General features: G+C 38.4%; 1 protein-coding gene across 3 annotated transcripts in view; it reads left to right on the top strand.

Moving 5' to 3' along the window:
* The first annotated feature begins 12,062 nt into the window (after positions 1–12,062).
* The window catches only part of LOC149259773 (uncharacterized), a 230,732-nt gene continuing 222,134 nt past the window's right edge, over positions 12,063–20,660 (top strand). The window contains exons 1-2 of one of the 3 annotated variants that reach the window (XM_089377207.1): positions 12,067–12,250; positions 13,009–13,128. Coding sequence is in view for 2 of the 3 variants with exons in the window: in XM_089377198.1 (XP_089233324.1) it covers positions 12,227–12,250 (24 nt within the window). In the remaining variant the exon portion in view is untranslated. Of the gene's footprint in view, positions 12,251–13,008; positions 13,129–20,660 lie in introns of all 3 variants that reach the window. The other 2 variants (XM_089377198.1, XM_089377189.1) reach the window with 2 other exon arrangements.

Raw genomic sequence — 20,660 nt, 5'->3', positions numbered from 1 at the left:
ACTAGGAGTTATGTACTTATGGTTGACCACCAACATCCATAAGCTATGCATTGAGACCAATCTCCATCCACATTTGGAGGCTAAGGCTTTTGAAAAGAGGAATAAGTTCTTTAGGCCCCACCCACCTAGGGATTTTGGCATAGCAATAATATCCCATTTTACCTAAGGAAAAACCCTCGGTTCCTTTTTCCCTACCCAAAGGAAATTGGAACATAATTTCCTGATTTTTCCAAAACATATTTAGGGATACAAGCTAAAGATGCCCAATACGGTATGGCTTCTCACACAGATTTGATAAGTACCAGGAGACCTGCCCTAGAAAGCCATATGTGGCACCAACTTTTTAAATGTTTTTCCACTTTTGCAGTGAGCCAAGTCCATTCCGCTTTACTGTAGTAATTGGGTTTCATATGAAAGCCCAAATATTTCAAGCCCTGCTCCATCAGATGGGAATCATATGGGAGAAGTTGAGAAATGTGATGGATCTCCATTTCAGAAAGATTATGGAGGGATATAATAGATTTTTGGGTGTTAATAGATATACCTATGGCTTGACCAAAGAGGGAAAGAATGTCTGCAAGCACAAATATCTCCCTAGCTTCTCTGCTACAAAAAATAAGATTGTCATCAACGAATAAGAGATGAGTAATAGTCAGAGTCCTCATGATGAGAGAACCATGAAAATCTCCACACCTCTTAGCCTTAGTGAAGAGATGACTTAAGCCTTTAGCCACTAGTAAAAAAATAACAGGAGATAGAGGGTAGCCTTGGCGCAACCCTCCTTTTACATGGAAGAAAGGGGGAGTTGAACCATTAATAAGGACCACAAAAGAGATTGTTTTTATGTAGCTCATAACCCAATTCATGAAATTTAGGCTAAATCTCAGAGGGGTAAAAAGGAGCCTTATGTAAATCCAATTTAATTTGTCATAGCTTTAGATAAATCAATTTTGATAATTTCCTCTTTCATATTTTGAGATTTTGTGCCATGAATACTTTTGTGGGCCACGCCAATATTTTCATGAATTTTCCTACCCTCCAAGAAAGAAAATTGTTCAAGGAAAATGAATCTATATAGGATGGATAATCCCGATTTATGCAGGAACGAAATGAAATACAGATTTAAACAGAAACAAAGAGCTACAACAAAAACTAAACATCAATTCATTAATAACAAATACTGAAATTTGCTTACATGCAGAATGAAAATAAACTAGCTCAAGTGATGGTTGTTATCTTTGAGAAGATATGTGACTGCTACATGCTTTCTAAACTATGTTACGATGAGGCTCCATGGCCTTTTTATTATTGAGAAACAATAAGAAACACTCAACATCCAAAAACCTAACCCTAGGAGATGAAGCGCCAAAAGTTTGTGGGCCTCATTGGGGTTAGTTGGTACATCAACTTCCCAGGGTCGTAACATTGGCATAAGATCTTTGTTTGACGCGTACGATACCTCATTAGAAAGACCTATATGAGGAAAACAACTTTTGATTACAAACCCTTGTCACAAGCTTTAGGTATGCCCTTTTTCCAAAAAAAAAACATCGTTTAGGGCCTCAAAACGACTTTGGAAAGTCAAGACCCGAAAAAGTGCCAAAAATAGTAAACACTGCTAGAAATTAGGAAATTGAAAGGAAATAGTGTTGGGGTCCAAGTGGAATAGGCGGGTGGCCACCAATATCCTCCTGGATTAGTCTTCCCCCCTCAGGAAGTAATGGTCCCCATTGCATAGAGTGCCTCCATGAGATGGGAAAACCTCTGTTGCACATGGTCCTTTATGAGCCACTTGCCTTGGTGCAGGAGTTGGCCAACTTTGACAACCCGATACAGTTGGATCCTCTGCTGGTGAGTGTTCTTAATATTTGTATCCATGATTTGATCAGTCGTGTCTTGCTTAGTGCAATCTGGATTGAACTCTGTTGGTGTCAGCTACTCAACAATCTCTGATATGTCCAACAGCGGTGGAAAGTATGGCTGAAGGTAGTCCACATTGAACACTAAGTGTAGGCCAAGAATGGGGGAATGCTAAGCTTGAAAGCATTTTCACTCATAGCCTTGGTGATGGTGTAAGGCCCATATCATAGTGGTTAAAGCTTTCTATGGGCTCTGGTAAAGCGTTCCTTTTGCAAATGTAACCAAAATGTGTCGCCCATTTGAAACTTATGTGGCACCCAATGTTGATCATGATGTTGTTTGTACTTGGTATTGGATTTATCCAAGATGTCATGAATTTTCTAGCAAATGTGTTGGATGTGTTCAATAAACCTGGTGGCTTTATCAACTTCAAACTGAACATGTGCAAATTATGTCTGTGTAGTCAGAAGGGGCATTTCGACATCAATGAGACACAATGGTTGAAATCCCATGCCCCATTGGAAGGGGTTGTGGCTAGTCGAGCTATGGAGATCTTTGTTATAGTCATGTTGCACACAGGGAAGACTCATCCCATGTTTGTAAATGTTTGGAGATGTACATGCGTAGTAAGTGCACTATCATCCTGTTGACAACCTTTATCTAGCCATCAACCTGAAGATGGAATGCAGTCAACTTTACGAGCTTAATGTCCATCAATGAGTAGAGGCTCGACTAAAATGTGGTCAAAAACCTGCTATTCCAATTTGATATAATGGTCTATGGGATCCCAAAATGTACCCACACTCATTCGAAGAAGATTTTGGCAGTGTCTTCTATTGTGATCCTCTTCTTACAAGTCATCAATATAATCATCTTAGAAAATCTATCAATGACCAAAAATACAGAGTTGTTACCATGCTTGGTAGAAGGAAGACCAGGCATATATTCCATGGAGATGGATTCCTAAGGATGGCTAGGAGTAGGTAGAGGAGTGTACAGGCCTTGCTTCTTAATAGTTGGTTTGGCGATGACACAGGCAGTGCAGGATCTAATATATTTTCCAACATCCTATCATAGATTTGGCCAATAAAAATACTTTTGCAGTACTGCCACTGTCTTCTCTATGCCAAAGTGTCCTGCGACCCGACTATAGTGCACCTCCCAAATCATCTTGGAACGCTCGCTTGAAGGAACACAAAGGTGTCCCAGGTGGCATAAGAGTGTGTCATGGAGGTGGAAGTCTGGATCTTGCTTACCATCCATCAACATCTGGTATGTGGTGGAAAATTCTTTTTTGTAAATTTGTGGTCATCTAGAAGTCTTGTGCCCATAAGAGTCGAGAACCGTGGTTAGCGCCACAACCTGTGGTTGCCTAAGGCAATTTACAACATTATTGGTGCTATCCTTCTTGTACTTAATGTTCAGATGAAATTTTTGTAGGTATGGGGACCATTTTTTATGGCGGTCGTTTTGCAACTTCCCTTGTGTCTATAAACTGAAGAGGTTGGTGATATGTCTCGATGATCATCTCCTTCCTCAAAATGTAATGTTTACACTTCCGGCAAGCTTGCACGATGGAATGCATCTATTTATCATAGGTGGGGTATTTTTGAATTGTATCGAAGAGTGTCTCACTTTGATAGGCCACTGGATGCCCTTGCTAGGTGAGGATTGCACCAATAGCATAGTCAGAGGTATCTGTCTCAATTTCAAATGGTTGTTGTAGGTATGGAAATGTGAGTATTGATGTAGATAAAAGGCAATGCTTCAGCTCAACGAATGCCTTTTGTTGGGACTCAGACTAGAAAAACTTTGCTTTCACTTTGCCTTTGGTAACTTGACTCAAAGGCCAAGTAATATGAGAGAATCCCAACACGAACCTTCGATAGAAATTGGCAAGGCCTAGAAAGCTGCGAAGCTCTGTTAGAGTGGTCGGGGCTGGCCTGTCCCGAATGACTTAGATCTTAGCTGGATCCACATGAACGCCTTGCTCATCAATGATGTAACTTATATATTGGACTTGGTTCATGCCAAAGGTGCATTTCTCCAAGTTGGCACATAGTTTGTGTTACGCAGGGTTTGGAGGACTTGCCAAATGTGTTGCAAGTGATCTTCCTAACTCTTGTTGAAGATGAGGATGTTGTCCAGATATACAACCATGAACGAGTTAGTGAAGGGTCACAAGATGTCATCCATCAAACTCATAAAAGTTGTAGGGGAATTTGTCAACCCGAAAAGCATGACCAACCACTCAAAAAGGCCCTCCTTGGATTTAACGGGCGGTCTTCCATACATCTGTGGGTTTTATTGGAACTTAGTGATAGCCAGACTTCAAATCAATTTGGATGAAGTACTTGGCCCCCTTGATTTGGTCAAGAAGATCATCAATCCATGGGATTGGATACTTGTTCCTGACAATGATTTTATTTAGTGCCTGATAATCAATGCATAGTCTCCAGGTCCCATCCTTCTTTTGTACAAGTACAATTGGGCTCCCACAAGGTGAGGAACTTAGTCAAATGTGCCCTTTTTGTAGCAAATCATGGATCTACTACTTGATTTCTTCGTTTTAGAGAAGAGAGTAGTGGTACATCATCCCATTGGGTAGAGGTGCTTTGGGGTCAGATCGATAGAATGCTTGACCTAATAGTGCAAAGTTACCCTTGTGGGTGAGGAGAAGATGTCCCTATATTCTTCCACGACCTTATCCACTTGCTTTTATTGTGTGGAGGAACCCTTCCCGGGGGCCATGGATGTGGACAAAATCTTCCCCTTACTTTGAGAGCGAACAAAAAAGAAAACAAAATTCTCGGTCTAGGAGATGATCTTACTACATTGCTTAGTAGATATCAAAGAAATGGCGGTAGGTGGGGCTACCTCCGGTATCCTGTATATCTTACTTCTTAAGGTAATAATAACAGTGTGAGGCTTAGACTCATACATAACATGACACTTCCACAGTATGGTTGGCCTAATAATACATCACAAAATTCAAGGGGAGCAACATCACATAATACTTCATCCATTAAGGGCTTGATGTTGTAAGGAAAGTGACACTGCTCGTTAACGCAAAGATATCGCCCTCAGTGGAGCCATCTGATGGTGTATGGTTGTGGGTGTGGTATCATCGGCAAGCCCAACCACTTCATGACCTCAATTGAGATGAGGTTATTTTGTCTCCTGCTATCGATAATGAACTGCAGTGGAGAACCCTTCACCCACATCTGTGAATGGAAGAGAAACCCCCCCCTCCTCTAGATCTTTGGGTTCAATTTTTTGGACCTTAGTGGTGGCAACGGTGGTGCTAGGCTCCGCATCGATAATCTGATTCCCTTTGTCGGTCCCCTTGTCGAGTTTCATCTTAGAGTCAAAACATGCATTTGACTCTGAAGATTTTAGCTCGACCACCAACGACTGCTTGGCGCGACACTCATTTGTGTTGTGAGTGGGGCTCTTGTGGAATTCACACCACTTTCCCATGTCCTTCTTCGTATTCATGGTGCTATTATTTGCTTGTGGCTTCAATGGGTTGTCTTGGGTCACCCCACCTTGGCTTTTCCCTTTGTTCTCTGGTTTGGAGGTGTCTTTTCCCTACTTCGGATTTGTAGGTCCAAAGTCTCGCTTCTTCTGTTTAAATTTTTGCTCGATCTTGATAACATATCATTATGTGGCACCAAACGAGGAGATGTCTAGGAACTCCATCTCTCTCTGGATGTATTTGTGCAGACATCTACGATACTTGAGTACCAGATGCCGCTCATAATCCTTGATATGTGAAGGGTATGAAAAATATTTGTGAACTCCAACATGTATTGGTCCCTTTCCTACCGTAGTGTGGTCCATTTTATGTACTTTTCTTCATAGCTCCCTACATGGTAATATTGTTCCTTGTCGGCATTTCCGAAAGAATATCAAGTGGGCGCGACTGCAAATAATGAGGGTTCATTCTCATCAATTTGCCAATAATAGGTTTCCCACCAGTACTTGACGCAGGGGGCAACTTTGAGGAGTGAAAAAGTAATCTTTTCCCTATTGGAAAATTTATGGACCGAAAAATATCCTTCAATTAGATTTAACCATTTATCTATGACATTTGCGTCTATCTGGCATTCAAACATAATAATATCAAAGTTAGCTTGTACCTTGAAGGGGGTGGCACGTTTGAGGTGGATGTCAGATGAAGATGCTTCGCCCGCTGATACCCACCAAAGGATCTAGGAAAAGTTATCCATCATTTCGCTCCTTTATCGCTCGAGGGATTCTTTGAGCAACATTTTGACAGGATCGCCTGCTCCCTCATCTTTCTTTTCTTCTGCCATGGGAGGTCGTCAGGGTCGGCGAGGCCAGCCTTACAAGGGTTCAACTAGTTCAATCCCTAACTCTTTATAACCTGACCTGGTTGGGGACGTGCATAGAAAAACAAACAAAGAGCAGACCGCTCTAATACCACTGATCTCGATTTATGCAGGACTTGAATAAAATTCTTTTTTTAAACAGAAACAGAGCTACAATGAAAACTAACCTTCCATTCATTAATAAAAAATACCAAAAATTATTTACATGCATAATGGAATAAACTAGTTTGGGTGATGGAAGCTATTGTTGAGAAGATATGTGATATCTACATGCCTTCTAAACTAGGTTACAATGAAGCTACAAGGCCTTTTTACTATTGAGAAATAATGGAAAACCCTCAACATCCAAAAAACTAAGCCTAGGAGGTGAAGCACCAAAAGTTTGTGGGCCCCATTGGGGTTACTTGGTACATCAACCTCCCGAGGACATAGGTTTGGCATACAATCTTCATTTGATGCGTATGATACCTCGTTAGAAAGATTTATTCGAGGATAAAAACTTTTGATTATAGACCCTTGCCACATGTTATGAGTCTACTCTTTTTCCAAACAAAAAAACATCGTTTAGGGCCTCAAAACAGATCTGGAAGTTCAGGACCCAAAAGTTGCCAAAAATAGTAAACTCCGTTAGAAATTAGGAAATTGAAAGGAAATTGTGTTGGGGGTCCAAGTGGAATAGGTAGGTGGCCACCAATATCCACTAATATCAATGGATTTGAGTCTAAACAAGATTATCTTGGCAACGATCTTGTAAGTGGCATTACAAAGGAAAATGTGGTGAAAGTTTGAGAAGGAAAGAGGATGATTCACTTTAGGATTACGAGCAATGAAGGTTGAGTTAAAGATGAATGAATTCTTTCCTCCTTCCTAAATTCTTCAATCACTGCTAAGGGATTGGGGCCCAAAGTATCATAAAGCTCCAGAAAAAATTCAACACCCCAACCACCCGACCTAAGATTTTTATCTCTTTGAAAGTTATGTAGTACTGATTGCAACTCCTCCATAGACATCTGCTCCATTATTGCTCTTCTTTCCTCTTCGTCAACCATTCTAGGGAAGTGATGGGCAATTTGTATTACTTCAACAATTGATGTTTCCGATGGAGCTTTAAGTAGATCTTTGAATTGTTGCTTACCCAGCCAACCCTTCGAAGGATGAGTCCTTGATGCCATCATTATCCTACAGACTCCAGATGGTGTTCACTGTTTTACGCCCTTTAGCAAACTACTGGAAAAATTTGGTATTTTCATCTCCACTTTTTAACCAAATGTCTGTGTTTTATAGGTGCCAATTTTCCTCTCAGGCTAAAATAAGGTTGATCTTCTTTTTTTCAAGGTTTCTAAGTATCTCACTGGATTCATGGGAGGAGAACCCTTCCCCTCCCGAATATGAAATGATATGGAGTTTCCTTTCTATCTCCTCCAACTCTTGGACTTCCAACATATTCTTCCTTTTCACCCATTCATATGTCTTTAGTTTGATTATCTTTAAGTTTGATTCATACTAGGAAGTTGCTAACACATCTGCGTGGGAGGAATATGGAATCTAGTGAGACTTCACAAGGTTTATGAACCCCTCATCCTTTAACCATGTCGAGTTCATCTTAAAAGGGTTGGATGGTTTCTTAGGAGCCCTTTTTATGTCTAAGAAAATGGGGGAGTGATTTGATAAACCACCCACACCAGTCCATTGTTTGACCATGGGGAGAAAGTCCATCAAACCTTTAAAAAGGAGGAATCTATCAATTCTTTTTGCAATCTTTTCATCTCCTATACGGCAATTCCTTTAGGTAGGAGTTATTTTTACTGGCTCCACATCCACTAGGAAATTGCGAGCTAACATAATCCTAAAGAAATCTGCAAGGGGATCCGGCCTAGCCCGAGGGCCCCAGGATTTTGAGGGTCCAAGAGATAAGATTAGATCGCCTCCAATGATAACAATATTTGATTTGAGGAGAGATTCCTTAACAATATTTTCCCAAAAATCTTGCGATTTTGGGATGTGTTAGTGTCCTATGTTATAGTAATCACATTCAAGCTTAGTATTTTCTATTATTTGGTAAATTTGTAAAACGTTTCCTATGAATTCATAGAGATCAAGTCTTAGTGTCAGTTTGAGTGGTAAATAAAATCAAGTTGTCAAAGTTTAAAAAGGGTTTAGGTTTAGTAAGTATAGGAAAATGTGTCATACTCAGTGATGAGTGAAGATAATAATGGATTTGGGTTTTCATCATTGAGTTGAGTTAAGTGTTGTCTTATCAAGTGAGTTGCAAGGTCACATCAAAGATTTCATCATATCATTATCACCACAAGATTTTGCCGTGCTTCTCCATTTTGTTGTGTTTCTTCCTTGTGCTGCACTATTGTCAAAGGCATGAAGTTTTAGTTAAGGGTTATGATTTTGGAATTCCTTTTTGCGCATGGAGGTTCAAAGAAGGTTCTTAAGGTGGTCAACATCATCAACTAACTATTTTCCTCGGTCAAAGACCCCAACACTTAGTCAAACCTATGCAAATGAAATTCGTTGCTCTTTGGCGCTTTTGCTGTAGGTGGTGTTTTTCGAGGACGCTGATGAAAATATGTTATGCAATAGGTATATGATGTTTTACAAGTTGTGTTTCACATGTGTGACACATTCAAAAAATCTAAGAGGTGACCAAAAGCATGCAAATCATGAATTTGTTGAGCTTTTGTTTAAGAAAGAAGTAACACAACAAATGCGATGCGCTTCCACACAACCAACATTTTGACCTTGAAATTCAAACTTAAACCTCATGTAATTGACTCTAATGGTTATGAAAAGTGTCCTTAAGTGTCTTGCAGGTTAAACATTCAAGCATTGATCATATAATCTGAAAAGGAAGCTCGCTGTACTTTTGCTGCAGGGGATTTGATGCGGTTTGGTTTTGTTTTGTTTTGTTTTTTTTTGTTTTGTTTTGTTTTGTTTTTTTTTTTGTTTTGTTTTGTTTTTGTTTTTGTTTTTGTTTTTTTTGTTTTTGTTTTTTTGTTTTTGTTTTTGTTTTTTTGTTTTTGTTTTTGTTTTTGTTTTTTTGTTTTTGTTTTTGTTTTTGTTTGTTTGTTTGTTTGTTTGTTTGTTTTGTTTGTTTGTTTGTTTGTTTGTTTGTTTGTTTTTTTTTTTTTTTTTTCAGCGGTTAACTTCAAAATCGGTTTTTCACCAAATGGAAATGAATTTTGAATTAAAAAAAGAGGTTTTTGTCGAACATGAGCCGAATAACAAAAACATCATTCAGTTTTGTAACATGTGTCATAGATTGGAAGATTCGAATGAATCTTTACAACCTATTTTTCAGATTTCATCATTTCCCATTTTAATCATGATCTTTGGGTGCAGATTTCGAGGAGATGAAGAAGAATTTTCGAAAAATGAGAGAGGTTTCTCTCAAGAACAAGCTCATATACAAAAACCTCCTTAATTTTTGTAACAAATGTCATGATTCGAAAGTTATGATCTAATCCTTGAACCCTATTTTCCAGAAATTTGATCCCTATTTCCTAGCACACAGTTTTAAATTTAATGTAACTGATTCTATCATTGGGGAAATGGTTGAGCTCGACCCCGTAAGTACAAGGATGATCTAGTTTTATATATTTCATGAAATTTAGTGTGCAAAAGGTTGGTTGGTTAGGGTTAGAGAAAAAGACACTGCACATTGTATGTCTCCATTAAAGTTTTATTGAATGATGAAGGCTTAAGTCGACTTTTACGAGGATTCATGTGTCAATTTCTTATGGTGATGTTTTCTCATGTGTATGTGAGTTTTTCTCTTGTTACAATCATGCTTTAAATGCTATGTCTTCATGTTTAATTAAGAATAATTTGTTTCAGAATTCACTTTTTAAGTGCTCTGTTATGGCTTATTGAATATCTTATTGTTTTTCTTCCATTGTGACATCTAAAATTCATCCTTAGCTAGATGCTTTAGATGTTGTCAATTCCACTAATCCTTTGCTCACCCCTCTACAATGAAATTTGATAAAGAACACCAGAAGGATTGCCTACCTTTCCCTTGTCTAAGGTTTCCTCATTTTCCTCATCATATCACTGAAAAACATTAACTCCATATGAGTCCATGCCCAATGGATTTTCCCTCTTCCTTGTCATCAAACTATTAAATCTATTCCTCCTTGATCTTAATACCTAGCCTAAGACCTAAGTGTCTGAAAAATCATATAAAGAGAGCCCTCTCTGAAGCTAGAAGGGCTAGAATCTCGTTTTAAAGTGATTTATGTTTACCTTTGGGTTCCTCTCCTCATCCTAGAGGAATTACGAAGTGCTAACAGGATGGGCCATAGATGTTAATCAACGTGAATGCAAGACTCAAATCCAGGGAGGAGGCCTCAACTCCCATAACAGACTCCATACTCTAGATATTTGAAACATGATTTTTCTTGGGTTTATGACACACAACTAGCCCCCTTGATCGACCTTGGCCATTAAAGGTTGAGAAATTCCAGCGTGTCAAAAGGGTTTCGAGGCAAATCGATATTTGAATACTACTTCCAAGGGTCTCCTGTAGAAAAATAATATTCGATTCATTTACTTCAACAAGTCTTCTCAAAGCTTGTATTTTAGGGGACAAGCTAAACCCCGTTAGTTGAAGGACATGATTTTCATTTAAGGGTCCCCATAGAGGCTGGGCTTGCTTTAAGGGTTCCTTTGATAAACAATTGTTTACTGACAACAAGGTTTGTATGGGTTTTCTCCTTAGATTTGGAAAGAAAATATTTCTTTCCATGACTTGTACCTCGCACAAGGGACAGGGAAAGTTGACCCAAGCCTAGACAATTCCTCCCATCCTAAGAACCACGAACTGGGAGAGGAGATTACATAGGACAATGTCAGAATCCTGGTTATCAAGGTAGGAAAAAATGGAAGAGGATGATAGCTAGGATAGATCACCTAGTGCATTTGGGCATGGACAAATGGCTAGAGCTGGAATGGAAGAGGAAACTCGAGAAAGACTACAAGATGAGGCTACAACAATACCCTCAGATACCAAAGAGATTAAAGACTGAATATAAGAAGGATATAAACAAACATCATTTAAAATCAGATGAAATAGAAGGGGCACATCCAAAGAGGTACCTTTGTAGCTAGGAGCTACCTAATTCAATGTTTATATCTCTTCTTTCTTCATATTTCTTAAACCCAATGTTGATGTTCCTTTTTTTTTAATTAGCTACCTTTAATACTCTATTTTTATTAAGCACATAGGGTGTAGAATAAATAGTGATAGGGTGTTTTGTTAAGACACTTTGTGGTGTAAAGGTCATCAGTCCTAAACTCTATGAGCAAAAATCCAGTCATGCTAAGGGTTAGTGTGGCCTAGGTCGAGAGCGATCCGCGAGTGATTTTGATGGTTTAAATGCCCCTGGGTCGAGGCTACCCAGACCACAAGTTAAGTATGCTAGTCATCTCAAGACTTACATAACCTAACAAAAAAAACTCAAAAACTATATTTTTATTACAAATTTCTTAAACCATCTTTTATTAACCAAAATTTATCAAAAAAAAAAAATTAAAAAATACTAATTAATAACATAAAAGATTAAACTTATCATGCACTTCTGGGCCAATGATAAAAACACTAACTAATAATAAAAAGGCACTTATCCTCCACTTTTGGCATAAGCTATGAGAGATAAAAATGCACTTATGCTCCACTTTTTCCACAAAAGGTTAAATTGACCATTCACTTAGGCTCAACCTTCTGAGCACAAGTTTATCAAAAACATAGATTAATAATATAAAAGGTTAAAGACAATCAAAATATTTAAGTAAATAATCGGAAAGTGCTTAAACATAATTTCCCTTAAATTCTTTGCTTTTTCGTTTTTATGGTCTTCTAACTCAATGTACAAAATACTCCAAACCTCCAAAACTGAAAATAGAAACCATTCATCAAAGTGAAAACCGCGTGTTTCAATTGCCACTGGCAGACAGACCGGGAGCTAGCAATTCGGTGTCTTCCTTGGTTTTGTCTGAAGAAAATGGATTCCAGTTCTTCCTTGAAGGTACGGGCCAGTAATAATAAATCTTGTCATTCCTTCTCAACTTTTCATGCATTTAATTTAAGAACAGCTGGTAACTGTCATAGTAGATGATAGAAATGTTCAATAACAAAATTTATCGAAGTAGATACTATAACGACGCCCAACAAAGAAACAGTCTCCTCCATTTAAAAAAAAAAATCGTATAAATCTTTAAAAACTCATGGAAAGCCCAGTGATATCTCTCATGAAAAGATGATATATACTGTCAAAATATTTACGGGAATTTTAGGGTATTTTTCCACATTTGTGGATTATATCTTAATAAATTTAGTAAACAAGTTGATTTTAAATTAGTGTGTTTAATTTAAAAAACTTCAATTTAAATCTTATATTTAACAACAGCATTAATAACCACTGATTGATTTAATCGCTTAAAATACATATAGCAATTTAGTAGAATTGAATTGATGTTACAGTTTCTGAGTTTGCCATAATTTAGGGTTTACGTGAAACTAGGGCACAAAGTTTATAGCGTCAAATATATTTCTTTGAAGTTAAAATTTTGTCACCAAGATCAAACTTGTTACAAAAAAATCGTGCGAAAAGAGGAAAAATCTAATAAAAAATCTACAAATTGAATAAATTTGTCAACCATTCTCTCGCATGGTTGTTACAACGACATTTTAGTTTACTGGTCTGCCGGGAAATATTGTGAACTAGAATGCCCAGGTACAGGTAAAAAGTTACGCAAACTCAATAAATTTGTCAAACACGTGCAGGCCATTGGTATGGCGCATTAATGCAGGGAGCAGTATAGCTTTCAGAACTAATACCCTTTACTATTTGGGTTAAGTTTACCATCCTGTACTTGGGCATTCCAGTGGATTTGGACCCTAAAGGTTTGGCATAGAAACATCCCTGGCTATTTTGGAAAAGTAATTTCGAACTTTTATGAATTTCATGTATTATTAAACTTAAGTTTGACATTTTAAATTTGCAAAGTTCAGTGTTAAAATTAAATTCCATGGTTAATAGACATTCACATTTTCATTGTGATTGGGAGGTATGTATTAGCCGCTTACGAATTTTGGAAAGTATGGCCATAAAAGTATATGGATATAATATTATGGCTGTTTAGGAAGAAGAGGACCACATACAATTTCGTGTTTAGATTGGCATCAAAATGCTCATGAAGTTTGGGTTCTGATTAATTACAAAAATCTTTTAAACTACTTAGAATGTAGAGATTTTTACAGCCAGGAAACATTTCAAAATTCAAATTTGTACTGTGCATTGTTTTGGTTCGGCTCTTTTATTGGTATGATTGTTGTTTGGTCTGAGTTTCAATTCCCTACAATGTGCTTCTCCATAGGGAGCTATCTTTTATGTACCCAGCACATACTTATTAGATAAACAGAAACCTAAAAATATCAGCAATTTGGTGGACAGAACCATGGCGGTCTATATACATGCCACATGTTCAAGCTATGGATTAAATTACAAAAACACTATGATAAAGACAAATTATCCAAATAAGGTTCGAGTACTTTATTCATTAGTCTCGACTCTCTACATTGTTGTTGGCGTTGGTAAGTTTGAATGTCATCTCTATTCATTCGTACAGTCTTTGTTGACTCTTAACGACTGTCTTCCACATGTCTTCTTTCTTTACTTAAACCGGGCAATATCTTGGCTTTGGGTCGTTTGGAGAAATATTTTGGTTTTACAGAGCTGGTTGACCTTATCATTGATCCTTGGAATTATGTATCATTTCTTGATTATGCTTTGTTTAGTGCTCCATACTACATAGTTGATGCATATCTTCCACACTCCATATTTCTTCTGTGAAAGGATCATTGTTGATCTGCATGGGCATGTGGGAGTGCTTGGTTGAATTTGTCCTTTTTCGATCAATTCATGCAACTGTCTCTTAAACATTATTATTATCATTTTTTTAATTACGTATTTATTATTATTATTTGACTTTCTGCAAGTTTGAGGTTAGATAGAATCTGCTTGTCAATTCCAGTCTTGTGTAGGTCGATGACATGTTTGATTGACTGTATTGGAGGTAGCCCCATCAGTTCCAACTTGAACACATCATCATATCTCTTCAACAGATATTTTGTAGCTGCTGATTGTAGTGTACCCAATTTTGCCACCTATTAGAGGTAGTCAAAATTCAAATATCTCTTACTTTTGACACCATTTACAATGTACCCAACACCATTTTTCTGGAGAAAAAAACCGTAATTTTTATTTACAGAATAAAATTTACATTGTACCCAACACCTTTACTCTGTGTCACAAAATTTCTTTGCTTTGACACCACTTTGCTGTGTTGTGAACTCAGTAACAGTCATAAAATTTCTCTCGTCTTAACACCACTTGTAACATACCTGGCACACTATTGTGTGGGGGTCACATATTTTCTTTGCCAAGAGACCACTCTGAAATTAACCCCAATTCATTTAGAATATAATGACAGTGACCTTGATATCCACTCGCTTTCCTATTGTAGAAAGTAGATGAAGGAAATTTAATAAGGATAGAAACCAATCTTTCATTAATTCTTGTAATAAAGGAGACAATTGATGCTTATGATCCTTCCATTTCTACCCTTGTACCCCAATATATAAATGAGGAGCAGCAAGAGGACAAATTGGTTTATGATTGCAGCCTACATTTTATGACCTTTGAAGTTGAACAAACAGGTCAAAATTCAATGGATGTCACAGAAAAATGTTTCTTAGATGGTCCAATGGACAGCTTCGATAACAACTTACAGTAGCTCGAGCAATGATGTAGTTCTTATTAGAGCATATGAATCTTAAACTATCTTTGACATCAAAAGACATAAGTTCAAATGAACAAGCACAATGATACATTTCATTCCTCGTAGAGTTACTAGATTTTTCAGAGTTTGAGTGGACTTCTGAGTTTGACTCTGCTATTTCAGGAATACTAGTAAAGTAGGATGTTATTAGAACCGAACTGGTAGACCCCTTGAACTAGGAATCCATCGGAATAGGACCGGAAATGGTAAAAAAATTGGAGCAAAAAACCAGTCGACCAAAAATACATAAACTATTCAAATTTAAAGAAAAACATATGTATTCATGTGCATCCATATGAATCCAAGCCGTTTATACACAAATATGCAAAAGTGTTCATTTATATAGCAAGTAAGAATGCATATAACCAAAATAGCCCCTAGTGCAATACATTGCTGAACCAAAATATACCAAGAAACAAACTCTAATGGCCTCAACATTCCAAAAATAAGCATGATGCTATAATACTACAGCTACAAGTGCTAATGGCTATCATTAGAATCATCCTCCTCCTCATTCTCATCTGTAGATTGATTAGCCTCTAAGCCTACAGTGGGATTCTGGCTTGATTCCCCTGGCCACGAAGATTGTACTTGTGATATCTCTCCTTGTGGAACCTGTGGAGGTGGGTCCAAGTCCAACCAAGAGAGGCCTTCATTCTCAAATGCTGGTTCCTGACTCTTCACAAGCCATTTTGATGTTGGATGAAACTTGAAAGTCACCCAAGACTATGTTGCTTGATTTAGGGGATTTGTTTAGCAATTGGTTATGCCTCAACTTAAGGTTGTACCAAACATAAACCATTGCATTCAACCACTTTTGCTCCAAATAGTTCGTTTTCTTGGTGTGTATATGCTAAAAATGCTCCAATTCTACTCACACCCTGAAACATTTCATGTCTAGCTGAATATCCAAATTGCAAATTTTTGCAATTCAGGGTAGTCACTGCCAAATTGTTGCCACCAATAGGCTGCAGAAAAAGGGTTGAAGGCAAAGAAGTATTAGCAAATGACTTTGAAACTTGGACTCAACAATTGCAATGAGTAATATAATTTGGAAATTTTGACATTTCTTATATAGTGGATCCTTTGTTCTGCATCTTATAGCCATGAACATGGTAAAGGTACCATTACTCTCATTGAAATTCAAGAGCTTTGTATGTATCTAATCTTGAATGTTGGGATTTGGGACCACATATTAATCCCTCTTTTACCTCCTCATCTGCCTCAAAATCTGTAGTGTAATGGTACCTTCAAAGTTCAAAATACAAAAAAAATATTCATTAATTGATTTTGAATGTTTGGGAAGGATTTTCTAATGAATGACAAAATTTACAAACTTTGAAAATTTAAATACATACCTTGGATTTAAGTAGTGGCTAGTTGCATGTAAAGGTTGATGGAGTTGTTTGTTCTGTCTTTCATCAGTGATTCTTCATAGAGGAAGGTACTTTTTCCTCCTATCCCCATTTGCTAACTTTATCTGCTCTTTGGCCTAATCTATGGCCTCATAAACAAAACCCGTGGTGGGTTTATCACCATCCAACATCCACAACACTATCACAAGTGGCTCACTAAATAGCACTATCTCTTTTGCTTTCATCCAATTTTTTTTGTTAAACACTTGGTCAACCATCTATTTCCCTTTAGCTCTCCTGCTCCAATGAGATTCATTCCATTCATCACAAGCAAACATCTTCCTCAAGTTGGCTTCCTGCGGAACAAGGGATTCCAACGAAAGAAAGTTTGTTGCAAATCATGTAATGGTTGAATGAAGAAGCTCTTTACCTTCAATGTGCTTTCTAAGAAGGTTCAAAACCCATGAGTGGTTTTATATGTACCTAGTTATGGACTCTACTTGTTCCACACACATCTTCACCCACTCAATTATGCCAATATCCTCAAGCATGAGGTCCAAACAATGGGTTGCACATGGAATCCACCAAATGGTAGGGTGTTTTCCTCCAATATCCTTCCAGCTGCAACATAGTTGGAGGTATTATCCATGATCAATTGTACAACATTATATACCCCTACTTCCACAATCACTTCATCCAAAAGATGAAATAATAATTGTGCATCCTTCATCTGGTTTGATGCATTCACATAGTTGAGAAACATGGTACCTTTTGGGCAAGCAATTAAGAATTTTAGAATGGTGCGGCATCTACTATCAATCATCCATTAGACATAATGTGCACCTTGTTTTGGTCCACGATTCCTTGAAATCTATGAGGTACTCATCTATTCTTTGAACCTTATTTTGTTGAACTGCCCCCTTGATAGCATGAAAGCTAGGGCCTTTGAATCCCAATCCACATGAAGCAACATCATCAATCATACACTGATAATATGTAGACTTAGTAGCATTGAAATGTATGTATGCATCATAGCATTGTCTAGCAATGCATGCCCATGCTGCCTTCTTCTATATATTCTTCCATTTAGCATCAATGGTGGGTTAAGCACCAGGGGTGGTGTAGGGTACAAAGAAAGAGTTAATCTCTTTATGTGCTTTCTTCGAACTAGTTGAACTAGGGCCAAAAGCATGTTCATCTCCAACCTTGATAAGAAAATTGGACTCTGGAGGATTCTTCAAAACTAGGCTTATATTTCAAAATTAGGGTCATTGAAAGCAAGATCATCTTTTTGAATTTTGCCTATGTCTTTTTAGGTCTCTTGTTTTTGCCCTTCTCTACTTGGTGGCCTTCAATCAAACTTAACCTCTCTGCTTTAAGCTCATCAAAAACTTGTTTACAAGGTTTTACTTGGCTTGACCAATGTGCTAGGTATTCTTTAATTGTATGGATCCCGCCACCTTTAACTTTCTTCCCACAATAGTTGCATATTTTTACCATATGTTCATTTAAATATCTATGAAATCATGCTGGCAGCTCGATCATTCGTGTTTCTAGGGGCCATGGCAATTTTTACAGCAACAAATAAAAATATGCATAGAAAACCATTGGATATTTAAATTTCTAGAAAAAAACAACAATTGTTAGAGAAAAATAGAAAAAGGTAAGGGGCCATGACAACTTTTATAGCAACAAATAAAAATATGCATAGAAAACCCTAGAATTTTTTAATTTATAGAGAAGAAAACAACAATTTTTAAGAGAAAAATAGAAGAAGAATAGATGCCATGAAATTCCTTGAGAATCTCTCCAAATGTTGAGAAGAAAAGAAGCTCCAAGCAACAGGATACTCATCTCTGTAGCAACCCTCACAAATCTGAAAATTGCCCCTTGAATTAGCTTCAAAAACAACTCAACATTAGCCAAAGATCCTTGGAAAAAAAAGTCCTTGAAGCAGTTCCAAATATCCCTTAGAAACTCAACCCAATAGCTCTCCAACCAGGTCTTCAATTTTTTCCAAGAACTCTTTCAGAACAATCCAACAAAATCTCTCCAAGAAACTTAGCTCAAAAATTTCAAGAAGCTCAAATGAATAGTGTGAATAAAAGAGAGAGGGTGGACGCCTTTAAATAGCTTTGGCGGGGGGGGGGGGGGGGGGGGGGTAGGGTTCCTTTAGATGTGGGCCCGTATGGAGTTGGACGATTCAGTGGAAAAGACCGGTTTGTTAATTTTAGGTATGTTCTATGCTTAGAGCAATTTACTTCAATTTTCACAGTTAGCTCAATATCTTTTCCAGATTGGCAATCACATTAGCATTAAAGTAAATTGCAGATAGAACATAAAGATAGATTGCAGAAGACAAGCCAAGACAAGAGGACACAAGATGTGGCGCTAGCCAGGGACAAACCCCAATGTGGGGAAACCCTTGATCAATTCTTCTTATATGTTCTTCAATAGTTCAACAGAGAGAGAGAGAGAGAGAGAGTACATATACAACATAAGTCAACACTTTGACTTATCTAAGTAAGAGCTTAGATCATCTCTAAGTAGATGATACATGAGGTAGCTGAACTCAGTTGAAGACAAGCTGCTTCCACTGATTCTCCCAGGTGACTCCATCACCATGCTGCACCTATCATTGTGCTGCTCCTCATCATCATGCTATACCTCACCGTGCGGTACCATGCTGCACTCAGCATACTATGCTGGACCTCATAACCATGTTGCACACATCACACTGCTACACCTTATGCTGCCATCGCTGTCCTATGTGTCATTGTTGCACCATGCTGCCACAACTATCCCATGTGCCATAACTGCACCATGCTAGCCACTGCTGTCCCATGTGGCATACTACTGTCCCACTGTTAGTGACATTGTCATTCCATGTTTGGCATACTGCTGTCCCACTGTTAGTGACATTGTCATTCCATGTTTGGCATACTGCTGTCCCATTTGCTATGCTCCAACAAGCACCGTTGCCTAGCTGTCCCATTTGGCATGTTGTACCTTGCTGCTGTCCTAATGAGTTTGCAGCACTATGCTATCGCTGTTGTCTCATTGTAGCCTTGCTGTACCATGTCATTGATTGCTGTCCTATTGCTTTCTCCACCAAGTGACCTTGCTGTCCCATGTATCTAGCTGCCAACACACCATACAAATGCTGCTCCAAATATGTTTGTATACTGCTGTCCGTGGTTGTTCTGGTTAGGGCACTAGGGTAGCCCTAAACTCCTCTAGCAATCCACAAACATCCCTCAAAGATTGCGGTACACCTTCATGAGACACCTCCCCTAGCATGTTGCTGTTTTGGGCATGTTTGAGCCCTCAATCTCTCCATGCTGTCCCTGTTTTGAGGTGGTTAGGACTGTGGCCTACCACAGTCCCACGCTGTCACCTACAACCCACTCAAAGCAGGCTTCCCTTTACCTTTTCGCTACCCCAAACAGACCTGTGATCACCCTTCTTCAACTCGGCCTCCAAGCTCAGCTCCTCGGCCCTCTAACAACAGCTTGGTTAGCCTTGAACTAGACCTTAACTCCCTCGCTGCCTTGGCCTCTTCTTGTAGCATCATACGCTGCCCTTTCTTGCACCCAAGACACCTCAATAGACCTGCGTCTAGGGCTTGAACAAACTTGCGGTTAGGGCTGGGCAGACCTGCGGTTAGGGCAGATTTAGGACAACGTTAAGGTTGCTTTAGGACTGCGGCTAGGGCTTGTTAAGGCCTCCTCCATAGCTACGTTAAACTTCTTCCATGAGCTCCTTTAGGTCAACGTAGATCCCTTCCATAGCTTTGCTGGCCTGTCTTCTTTGCTGCGGCTAGGGCAACCTCCTTTCCTCCAATGTCTAGGGCTTCCACTCCTTGATTTCTCTTCCACTAAAACCCAAAGCGAGTGGAGAGGAATCAAGAGAGAAGTGTGTGTGAAAATGACTCTCAAGTCATCTCTTTTTATACTAAAACGTTGAGCACATGTGGGTGTTGTTTAGTTGCTGGCCGACCTTGACGAATTGTCTTATAACACAAATAAATTCATAACTCCATGAATACTTATCGGAATCGGATGATCTTTAGATCAATCCTACACCTCTCGATGAGAGGGATCCAAGAAAAATATCAGCTGCCACAAATAAGATGACCCACATGGAGTTTGGCCCTAGTTTCCAATTTTAACACTCCCTCTCAACTAGGGAGAACTCTATCCGTTGATCCATTTGTTCGACTTGTACTATCTCTGCCATC

Source organism: Pinus tabuliformis, chromosome 6 (genome assembly GCF_031772625.1).
Source record: "Pinus tabuliformis cultivar Carrire ecotype Pingquan chromosome 6, CPIR1, whole genome shotgun sequence".
In the NCBI taxonomy this organism is placed as follows: domain Eukaryota; kingdom Viridiplantae; phylum Streptophyta; class Pinopsida; order Pinales; family Pinaceae; genus Pinus; species Pinus tabuliformis.
Note: the sequence above shows the minus strand (reverse complement) of the source record. Positions and strands in the feature narration are given on the sequence as shown.